A 12,233-nucleotide genomic window follows, 5' to 3' on the forward strand; every position below is an offset into this window, starting at 1 on the left:
GGGGTGATGAAAATGTTCTAAAACTTACTGTGGTGATGGTTACACAACTTTGTGAATATATAAAAATTACTGAATTGTACAGTTTAAAGGGGTGAATTTTATGGTATATTAATTACATTTTAATTAAAAAAAATAAATTTAAAAAGTTACCATACGACCCAGCTATTACACACTTTGGTATATACCTAAACGGAAATTAAAACATTTGTCTACACTGGGGCGCCTGGGTAGTTTGATCAGTTGGATGTCTGACTCTTGATTTTGGCTTGGGTCATCAAGTCCCATGTTGGGCTCCATGCTGGCATGGAACCTGCTTGGGATTCTCCCTTTCTCTCCCCTTCTCCCGCTCCCCCCACTCGTGCTCTCTCACTCTCTATCTACAAAATTTTAAAAAACAAAAACAAAAAAACCCCAAAAAACCCATTTGTCTACACAAAAACTTATATACAGATGCTCAGAGAGCAATATTCAAAATAGCCAAATTGTATGCAACTGATACAAACAAAATGTTGTATATCCATACACCAGAATATGATTCTGCAATCAAAGTGAATGAAGTATGGATGATCCTTAAAAATCTTATGTTAAGTGAAGCAAGCCACTCCCAAAAGACCACATATTCTATGACTATATTTATATGAAATACAGGTTATGGTTGCCTAGGGCTAGAGAAGGGGGTGGGAATGGGGAGTGACTGCTAATTGGTATGGAGTCTCTTTTTGAGGTTGATAATAATGTTCCAAAATTAGATTGTGGTGATGGTTGCACAACTCTGTGAATATACTAAAATCTACCGAAATGTACAGTTTACATGAGTGATTTTTATGGTATGTGAATTAGATCTCAATAAAGCTGTTAAAAAAACTCAGAACTGTAAACCTTAAAAAAGACAGAGGCAGAAGAACCTTTAAAAATAGTATTAAGAAGGCTAAATCTCACAGTGCAAACACAGAACAAAAAGGGCACTTTCAAATACATTCAGAACAAAAAGCTGAATGAGGAAGAAATAGGTCTCTGCCCTGTGCCAGCAGTATAATAATGATATATGACAGAGGTAAAATTCCTCAATTACTATTTTTGCTTCTGCATCCTCAGTTCCCCGGAGGGAACTGAAGCCCAATATGAGTAAAGGGGTAGTAAGTGAGAACTGAACTACTTTAACAGGAGTTCAAATATCTTGGGCCAGAGGAATTATTACCAAGAAAAATGAGAGTAATTTCAAATAAGAATGCTGAAGCTATGTCAATGATCTTTGAGGAAGCACAGAGAAAGACATCCCAGAAGACTGGACAGATGCAATTTCAATTTTCGAAAAAAAAAAAAGAGGTATAAGTTAATTCTATAAATTATAGACCAGTAAGTTTGATGTAAGTCTTCTAGATTATTATGGGACAGAATATTACAGGGATGGCTTGCAAGAACCTAGGAACGGAAGAATAAATGCTAGAAGCCAGCTTGAATTCACAAAGTCAATTTAGTCTAATCCTTATTTCTTTTTTTTTTTTTTTGAAAATTTTTTAGAGAGCACGTGTGAGTGTGGGGAGAGAGACAGAGGAAAAGAGAGAGAATCCCAAGCTAAGTGTAGAGTCCAACACAGGGCTCAATCTCACAACCCTGAGATCATGACCTGAGCTGAAACCAAGAGTCAGATGCTCAACTGACTGAGCCATCCGGGCGCCCCTATTTCTTTTTTGTACTGTTACTGAACTGGTAGCTATGAGAAATATGGCAGACATAGTATACCTGAACTGTGGCAAGGCATTTGGCAAAATCTTTTATGAGATCCTTAGGTACAACACTGAGAAATAGGAGCTGGTTGTTAATTTTTGTTACCTAGATTAATAATCATTTGAAAGATCATTCCCAAAGCATGCAGATTACCAGGCCACTATCATGCTAGACAAATTTGTCTAATAGCATACACCACGGGGTTCTTTCAGCCTTAGGAGCTTCATTGTGTATATCCAACAACTTAAATGAACATCTGGAAACCATGCTGATGAGGTTTATAAGTGACAGTGTCTGAGAAGGACAGTGAATGCTTCAGATGACAGAATCAGGATACTGATTTTAATCATAAGTAGTTGGGGTTTAAAGCAGAACAAAAACTAAAACTTGCCTGGACCAGATGAAATCAAACCCAGGGCCAGATCCAAATCTCATCCCTACATTAGAAAATGAGTGTAAGGGAAAGAAACAATGTTTCACTATTTCTGAAATCAGCCTCAAACCTGAATTGCAGCTACCTTTAGAATACGACCTGAAATACTTCAGTCAAGGCAGCAACAACACAGTAAGAGTACTGCAAATTTTCATCTACAACTGTGGCCTTAATTTCTCTCACCCTCTTTTAGACGGTCTCCTTCAGCCTTGGTTTTCTTCTGTCTTTCTGATCCGGCAAGGTCTACAAGATGCAATTTGGAACGAAAACTGCTATTCCTGTGATGACAAGAAGACACCAATGAGAATGGTACGTGAGCTTGAAGGCAGCTGAGTGTCAAAGCTGACCTGCTGGCTCTCATGTTCTTCCAAGTCAGCTCAAATGGCTCCACTGGCTACCAGTACTCAGAGTACTGATCTCCAAGGAATTGTCAATCAGCCAAAGAAGCAACTTAATACTCAACTTCAGTTGAACTAAGTTAAAAATGTTGACTCTTGAAGCTGTAACTGTAACTTACTTGTCGCTTTTCTTTCTTTGTTCGACGGAGATTGTAAAGATGGCATGAGATCGGGATGACTGGGAGTTCATAGCTGTGGAGGCCACAGTCCTACAGTTGTTACCCTGTTCCAAACAGGAAACGGTATCCAGAGCAACTAAAACAGTCTTCTCGGTGAGTCCCACAATCTAATTCAGAGAAAGAAAAAAATTTCCTTAAGATTCAACTTTATTTACTTATTTTAGATTCTACTTTAAATACTTTATCAGAGATACAGGGATTGGTAGTTTAAAAAAATAATGCTTTCGTGTTCCAATAGAACCTCAATAAATAGAACCGTTGTGGTAATGAGGACTGTTTGACTAGCAACTCTGTGATCACTGCAAACCAAGGTCTCTAATCTCCCCTAGGGACTTCCAAAACAAGGGTACCAGACAATACTGGAGCTAGAAGAGATCTCTAGATTTTAGGATAAAGCAATGAATAGGTGCCTTCTGGAGAACCCCCAAGTGAAGGTAAGCTTTGGCCCCAAGAAGGGCAACACAAATAGTTATGGTATTTCTCTTTACTACTTTCTCCATGTGACCCTATGATCCTTCGTATACCTCTGACCTGTTTTATACTTCATTTTCACTAGGGGAAATAGCAGGAAAACAGAGTCCTAGGCTTGGTACATATCCACCTGAGAGAATTTGTACAAGTTAAAATCTCTTGGAGTCTCTGAAGATTGCCCTAGATGATTATAATGTCCCTTCTAGCCCAAATATGCTATTATTTTATTACTCCATGGCTCCCAAATCTACATCTGTGGCCCTAATTTCTAGTCTTTCATTTCAAATTACCTGCCTTTTACACTTTGAAAACAGTGAATTGTAAACCAAACTCATCTTCCTTCCACCTACACTGATTCTCTCCACTACTTCTCCACTTCTATCAGTATCTCTGTTCTCAAAACCTCAGATTCACCTTCAATTCTTTGCCTCCCATTTCTCCCTGTCTCATCTATCACCAGCTCCTAGTCATTTTTCTTTTGCCTCCATCACTTCCTTTTCCTTTCCACATCTACTTGCCTAGTCCAGGTGAATCTTACTACATGCGTGAAGAATAAGGCAAAGTTTCTCCAACAGGCCTTCCTCATCTGTCTTCCTAGTGTGTCTCCTTTTCAGTCTACTTCTGTTCAGTCTCCCTAAAATCCTGCTTCCTAAAATGTCACCAAATTACTAAGTTCTGCGCTAAATAATGAGGATCCAAGGAGATTTTTCTTTGAAGTGTATGTATTTATTTTGAGAGAGAGAGAGAAAGAGAGAGCACGTGCGCATACATGAGTGGTATAGGGGCAGAGAGAGAGGGAGAGAGAGAATCCCAAGCAGGCTCCGCACTGACAGCAAACCACAAGATCATGACCTGAGCCGAAATCAAGAGTCTGCTGCCCAACCGAGCCACCCAGGTGCTCCCAAGGAGATTTTTAAGACACTCTTAAACTTCAGGAGCTAACATAGCTGGAGAGATATACACATAAGACAAAATCTTGGTAAAACTGGCCATAGCAATCTCATTTATAAACTGTTCACAGGGATGGAACACATGATGCTTTAGCCTGGCTTCATAATCTGGTCCTAACACATCTATTAATTCTCAACTCAAATCCTCTAATCCAGACAGACCGGTGTAGTCTTATTATCCCCAAGAGTATATTTCCTGTTTTCCTGCTTAAGCTACTCCTTGCTACAAGAATACCCTTACTTCTTTTCTCTACTTATATTCCATCCATCCCATTTGAAGAGTGTTTACAAACTTGTTCTTACCCACTCTAATTTAAGTCAGATACTCACACTTCTTTGTACTGAAAATTTTACCTCAAATAATGCTTGGGATTTAATTCCTGCCTTGGCATGCATATAGAAGATCTTGGAAATGGGCCAAAACCTGGCTCAGTACCAATATTCTTTCTGGCAATAGCACACATTTTGCCCAGGTTTTGTATCCCCACTATCCAAACTGTCTCCCTGTATTCCAAATTTTTCAGGCTTTCAAATAAGTCTGACCTTTCAAGCCTTGCTTTAATACCTGGCTAATGACCAGAAGAAAAAAAATCATAAGCACAGCTGCTCCCATGTACCTGTACCCTAAACCTTCAACTTTCCATGCAGGGAAGAGAGGAAGGAAAAGGAGATGGGTAAGATACTATTTTACCAATTTTTCCCAAGTTATATAGACTCATCCGCTTCCAGCCTTGGATTCTCCACCCCTGAATACTCAAGCTGGAGCTAGATCTAAGCTGTGCATGTTTTTGATTCTAGCTTCTGGATTTGGTCCACTCCCGTGTACTAAACTCCCAACCTTGCCTTGAATTTTCTGTTCAGCTCCTCATCCCGCATCTAAACCATATGACAGAAGCCTCTCATGTAAGTGATCTCTTCTTCCTTTGGTACTTATGGATTTTAAATTTTTTTATATTATTCACCCTTTTTCCTTTTTAAATATCATCCCAATGCCTAGCACAATGTCTGTTACAGTGCTGTCCCAACAAATTTTCTGTGACCATGGTTATGTTCTATATCTGTGCTGTCCTACAGTAGCCACCAGCCACATATAGCTAGTGGGCACTTGATATGTGGCTGGTGTGACGAAGGGACTCAATTTTAAATTTCATTATATTTTAGTTCATTTAAGTTTAAATAGCCATTTGTGGCTAGTGGTTACTGTACTAAATAAATAGCCTGGTCTTAGGACTCTGTAAATAATAAATATTTAATTGATTGATATTAACATTCCTTCAAGAGGTAACAGGAAGATAACCCTCAGTTTGTTCTCTGTATTTAAGAGTATCTTAAGGTTTGCCTCCCTCCCTGTTTTTATCTTATTTTATTAGGGGAGTGGAATGGGGGGATTGGGCTAAATGAGTGATAGGTATTAAGGAGGGCACTGGGTGTTATATGTAAATGATGAATCACCAAATTCTATTCCTGAAACCAGTACTGCACAATATATTAAAGAATTTAAATAAAAATGAGAAATAGGTAACAAGAAGACGATAAAACTTCCTTCCCCACAAGAGCTCCCATTTAGGAATTCTAGATTAACAAAGGGAATTAAGATCCCACAAAACCCGAAAGACTGAGATGTCAGTAGTCATTTAAAACCACAGTGGCAAATAAAAGAGATGTAAATGTTAGTGGTGGCCAACATTTTTCAGTAACATTAAATGAGAGACAAACACACCTTTATGCCTTCCTTAGGATCTTCCCGTATATTTATTTGAGAGGCTTTCTCACGAGACGGGCATAGAAGATCCAAGATTTCTTCGTTGTAAATCTGGTATTGTTAAAAATAAAGTGGCAAACACAAGATGTTAATAGTGGTAATCTTGGGTGACTTTTAAAATTCTTTGTGACTTCCTGTATTAAAAATATTTCACAACACTTTATTCTTATAATAAAGAAAAGGACTTTAATTCTACATGTAACCATTTGATACTTACAAGAATGAATTCACATATTAGTTGTAACAAAATTGAGACTGCTCTTAAGACAGTTTCTTGGGAATACTGGACACAATGAAAAGTTACATGGGTGCCCAAATTCAGTTCTTTGATGGTGGCATGACAGTATCACCTTCCTGATTGTTAAAATGTAAGTAAAGGGTCCTTATTGGAGGGGGGAAATGAAAAACAAACAGGAGAAGTGGCAACCAATATTTCAACAACCAGAACTCTAAGAACTTAGAACAGTGTTTAGCAGATAGTAAGCACCATATTTGTTTGCTATTATGGCTGTCGCTACTATTTAACATAGGAAGTTCTTAAGTAATTTTTACATTTGATTACCTTGACCACAACTGGGTTAATCAAGATATTCAAGAAGGCTAATCTTAATGATGTTTAACTCCCCATCTTCCAACTCCACACCTCCTATACATATTAAGATTCAACTCCAGGATGAAGTATTCACATACAATATATAATTGCATGCTTAAATTATGTAAGTTTAATTATTGCTTATTAAAGATATCACTACTAGGGAACTAACCAACTAGTTTCCCAGAAGCCACAAATTTCTTAAACATAGGTTTGATGTCATAGGTTAGATATAACTGGCCCATCTACTTGTATAGTGATATTCACTAGAATGAAAACCCCACAAGGGTAGGGATCTTTATGTTTTGTTCATTGATATATCCTAAGTACCTAGAACAGGTCCTGTAACACAGTAGGTATTTAATAACTATCTGTTGAATAAACACATTCTATTATCACACACACAGCTCAATACTTCACCCACTTTTTATGACATTCTTCCTGAAACTAGAAGCATTATCACTTAGGCTTCAAAATAATAAAGGGAAATCAGATATTTTTCTGCATACTCTACAGGGAATCAGCAGTGGAAGCCAAACTGGAATTAAAGAATTCCTATTATCTTTTTATACGGCAATGCCAACTCCTCTAACAATCAGATTAAACAGACTCTTCTGACAAGAAAAGAACTGGGTGGGAGCCAGATCCAACTGAGCCAGTAAATTTTCTCTATCAATTTATTAAAATGTAATTTACTAAAAATGCAATTTACTAATTTGAGTCATGCCAGGAAAAACATGATTTGGATTTATTTTTTCCACCCAAGTTACATTTGAATTCTGTATAATTAAAGATAAATCATTTACCTCCAAGTATGATACTTTCAGAGTAAATTCGATGTCACTCTTTTTATCAATTTCTTTGAAGAGCAATTGTATTACCCTAGGAATAACCCCAACTGTTGGTTCATTCTCTTGCTCTGCAGTGTATGCACCTCCCATTGAATAGGTTTTTCCAGAGCCAGTTTGCCCATAGGCCAGGACGGTTGCATTGTATCCTGGCAAAACAGAAGTCACATACATAGTGGTGTTTAAATATTTTCAACCAATCAATATACTCAACTTCTTTCAGCAATTATTTGCAACAAAATTGAGACTGCTCTCTTAAGACAAGGGTCTCTTAGGACTAGCAGACATACAGAAAACTTAGATGGGTGCCATGATTTTGCGTTAGTCCAAATAAGCAAAGAAAAAAAATACCAACTCCAGAATATGTGCCCCTCTTTGTGGCCCTTAAAAGCTAGGAAGTAAAACATTTATTTAGTTAGTTATTTAAATGTTATTTTTGAGAGAGCAAGAGCAAGCGAGCAGGGGAGGGGCAGAGAAAGAGGGGGACAGAATCTGAAGCAGGCTCCAGGCTCTTAGCTGTCAGCACAGAGCCTGATGTGGGGCCCTGAGGTGGGGCTTGAACTCATGAACCATGAGATCATGACCTGAACTGAAGTTGGACGCTTAACCGACTGAGCCACCCAAGTACCCCAAAGAAGTAAAACATTTAAAGATATGAATGAGGTAATAAAGGTGGCCCAGTCACTGTCAAAAAGCCATTCAGAGCTTTATAATTCTACTTCTAGCAATTCTAAATTATGGGAATTAAATGAAAGTCTTAGAAGTTGCATAAATAGAAGGAATTCCAACATATATGTTTTTGATTACCAGTCTTCATCTGAAAAGGCAACAAAGTGGATTTTTTACAACCAACGAAAGCATCCACTCCCTATTTAAACTCTCAGTGCATCTGGACCATATTATCAGGCTCCTTATAGACATGTCATCATTTAAGTATGATTTAATGTGATATAGGTTCTTGGCCTTTTTTTTTTCTTTTTAAAAGAACTTGTACGTCTAAATGAAGACCTTGATATTCTGAAAGATCATAAGATGTTAAATCAAGATTTCCACTGTAATAAATAGCTAGCGTCAACTGGCACAACTACAGGGCAAAAACATAACATTCTGTAATCATCTACAATACCACAGATATGTGTATATAGTAGTAACTGGGGAAACCAAGTTTCAGTACTTTTTCCAAAATATTCAGGGCTCTCTGGTATTGGGAATTCAGAGTAGAAGAGGATGTCACTGAGCTGAGTGAAAAAATATTGGCTTTGCCTTTGCAACTGAGAGCAATGTTAATCAAACATATACATATTAGAATCGCTACCTACTTTATATTGCCTCTAAAGACTATAATTTGATTCTTATAGTTTCCCAAGTTAAGATAAAAGTAGAACTATAGTGCTCTTACTAAACCGTGAAGGTACATTCTGAGGAAGATGACCAGATGATGAAGGGCCTGGGAACCATACTGTTTCTGGAATAACTAAAGGAAAGGAGGGATGGTTAATTAGAAGACTTAGATAGAATCATATAATTGTCTTCCAAATGTGTAAATAGGAAAAAGTTTAACTTTATAGTGGAGAAGCCTCGCAGACAACACTGTAATCAAATGATCAAAATGAACATCAGCAGTAACGAAATAAGTCATCATGTGCTGCTTGATAAGATTCAAAGGAAAGAATACAGCACCACTTCTGTGATATTCCTACTGAAGATATGCAACCTGAATCTAATCATAACATCAGACACACCAAAACTGATAAACAGTTTACAAAATTACTGGCCTGTGATCTTCAAAAAAAGACTGGAAAAACTTTAAAATGAAACAGACTATACGGAAGCAGTACAACTATATACAATAAGTGCTTTTAAATGAGATCCTTTTACTCTAGAGGACATTATTGGGACAATTGGTGAAACTTGAAAGAAGTGTGAGGACTAGATGGTAGTAATACAGCAATGCTTATTTCATGATTTTGATCTTTATATTGTAGTTATGTAGGAGGAAGCCCTTGATTGTAGCCAATATACATACACATTCAGGGTGCATCAGGTCAACAATTCATCTCAAATGATAGAGGAAAAAAAGTTCTTTATGCTGTTTTTGCAACATTTCTATAAGTTTGAGATTATTGCTTTAATATTTTTAAAAAATTTTTTAAGTTTATTAACTTATTTTGAGAGAGACAGAGAGAGAGAGAGAGAGAGAGAGCGTGCAGGGGAGGGGCAGAGAGGGAGGGATACAGAGAATCCCAAGCAGGCTCTGCACTGACAGTGCAGAGCCCAACTCAGGTCTTGAACTCACAAGCCACAAGGTCATGACCTGAGCTGAAATCAAAAGTCCAATGCTTAGCCAACTAAGCCACTCAGGTGCCCCTGATTTAATATTGAAAAAATGTAAAACAGTGTTCAGTGTGTCCTGAGCCATAACATCATTTAAAAAAGTGGGGAAAAAAACACGTGAATAGCTGTTGCCTGTAAGAAGGCTTCTACTTACCTAGAGGGATGAACTAACATCACTGGAAATTATAGGGAAGCAAATTTCATCTCAATATAATCTAACCCAATTAGAGTTGTCCAAAATCCAACCAATAGGACCCCCTATTGCAAGTTAGTGAGTTCCCTATCCCTATTTAAAAGAATTTTAAATAGATGGTGTAAGTTCACTTACAGATATTGCTGGAAAGTATTTTTCTTTGGATACAAAGTAAGACTAGGTGATGTACAAACATGCCTTTCATCTTTAAGGGACTGGTGTGCCATGCTTCTACTTCTATGTAGATCTCTGCTTTGAATCCTGAATAACCTCTGTACTAAAATAACAATAATTAGGGGTGCCTGGGTGGCTCGGTCGGTTGAGTGTCCTTTTGGCTCAGGTCATGATCTCACCGTTCTTGAGTTTGAGCCCCATAATGGGATTGCTGCTGTCAGCACAGAGCCCACTTCGGATCCTCCATCCCTCTCTCTCTGCCTCTCCCCTACTCACTCTCTCTCTCTCAAAAATAAACATTAAAAAAAGAATAACAATAATTAGACACCTCTCAGACATTGCTCCCTTCTTTAGAACCCTGCTATGGTCTTCAACAACACTAAAGCCTTAGCTTCTTTAATAAAGATTATTAACTGGTCAGAATATTCGGGGGCTTTAGAAAATATCCTTCTTCACCTAAGGATTCTACTCATCATTCAAGACCTATCTCAAAGATTCCCTGTGTTGTGAAATTCACCCTTAATCCCCTGGCAATATTAGTGCCATCCTTTAGGTTATCATACCACTTTGAAAACAGTGCTACTTCTATAGGAGGATTGAGTCTATTATGCATTTTTAACTTTTAAAATGTCTTTTCTTAGGAGTGCCTGGGTGGCTCACTGGGTTAAGCGTCCGACTTCCACTCAGGTCATGATCTCACAGTTGGTGAGTTCAAGCCCCACATCAGGCTCTGTGCTGACAGCTCAGAGCCTGGAGCCTGCTTTGGATTCTGTGTGTGTGTGCCTCTCTCTGCCCCTCCCCGACTTGTGCTCTCTCTCAAAATTCAAATGTAAATAAACATTAAAATAAAATAAAGTGTCTTTTCTTAAAGGTAAGTGCAAAAAGGTTAAAATTTTTTATGTATTTAAAATTATGTATGTAGTCATCCACTTCCACCCCTACTCCTGGACTTTGAACTCCTCCAGGGCCTGGAAGCTATATGATCTTTCTCTGAATCCCTCAACAGGCTTTGCAGTACCTGGGCCTTAAGTAGGTTGGTATACCGATCATCTTCAGCACCCATAAAAGAACTTAGAATCTAATGGAGTTCCAGGACAAACAAACAAAAAATGTATATACAAGGCAAAGATGACCAGAACCACCTACAACAAATACAGTATCAAACTACTTTCAAGCGTACAGACTTTCACAAATGACACTGGGTTAGTTCCTAGGCTGTGGGCTTTTTGAAGGCAGGGCTCATGTTTCATTTGTTCCTACATTTGCAGCACCAAGGCACAGTGCCTGACATAATACACGCTCGAGAAGGAGTAGAAATTACATAGCCTCACCTTTAAATACGCCTTTTATGAGTGGTGCTACTGCTGTATTGAAGACTTCTTCCTGTTCAGTAGAGGGGTCAAACACAAAATCGTAGGTAAAGGATTTGTCAGTACCAACCACCACCTAGAGAAGGCAAAGAACAAGGAGTAAGAAAAAAAAAAAAGAAAGGCAAGACCACGCTCCTCACTGCCATTTGGCCCCAGCTGTTCAGAGGCCAGCCCAGGACTCGCCTACGCACCTGTGGCTCCCCGGGTACGAAGGAAAGGCACATCTGGCAGCCCTCACTAATCTCTTTGGGGACCAGAGGGCGACATCGCAATGCCACTCTTACTGGAATTCCCTTCACCTCTTCCTTCATGATCCTACCGCAGCACCGTCTCTGAGGGGAGAAAAGAAGACACTTGCTGATGAATTTTGGTAGGTCAGGAGGGGTGGGAGTTCCGGTCCTCCTCGGAGGGTGGGATGGATTGGTTACGGAACTCAGCAGTAGCGGCGGCAGCCTCTCCATCCCAGGGGGGATCGCTGCCTCAGGAAAGTCACTGTCCCTCAGACAGGGCAGCCCGTCAGCCCGACACTCTGAAGAGAGCGAAGTAGAGCCTGAAATGAAAAGGAAAGCCCCCGGCGGAGATGACGACAAAGAACCAAAGCCCCACGGTACCAGGAAAGGCAGATCCTGAGCTAAGGTGTGCCCCTTCACTCACCGAACTGAACGTCCCTTCCCCTATCTCCCGCCGCCCTATCTCAGCCGGAGCTTTAACCGCCAAGTTTCAAATCGGTCCCTGAGACGCCAGCCAATCGAAGCACAGACAGCTTGCGGGCACAGCACACACGTCGGCGCGCGCAGGAAG

The 12,233-nt window shown here is 39.2% G+C and overlaps 1 protein-coding gene across 1 annotated transcript in view; it reads right to left on the reverse strand.

Moving 5' to 3' along the window:
• KIF4A (kinesin family member 4A) overlaps positions 1–11,743 on the reverse strand; it is a 119,734-nt gene extending 107,991 nt beyond the window's left edge. Inside the window, exons 1-6 of the mRNA XM_019428615.2 lie at positions 11,624–11,743; positions 11,394–11,508; positions 7,320–7,510; positions 5,880–5,972; positions 2,679–2,845; positions 2,345–2,439 (exon numbers count right to left, since the gene is read on the reverse strand). Coding sequence (XP_019284160.1) covers positions 2,345–2,439; positions 2,679–2,845; positions 5,880–5,972; positions 7,320–7,510; positions 11,394–11,508; positions 11,624–11,743 — 781 coding nt within the window. The remainder of the gene's footprint in view (positions 1–2,344; positions 2,440–2,678; positions 2,846–5,879; positions 5,973–7,319; positions 7,511–11,393; positions 11,509–11,623) is intronic.
• Positions 11,744–12,233: the final 490 nt, after the last annotated feature.

This window comes from Panthera pardus, unplaced genomic scaffold (genome assembly GCF_024362965.1).
Source record: "Panthera pardus isolate Hobbes unplaced genomic scaffold, ASM2436296v1 HiC_scaffold_27, whole genome shotgun sequence".
Lineage (NCBI taxonomy): Eukaryota > Metazoa > Chordata > Mammalia > Carnivora > Felidae > Panthera > Panthera pardus.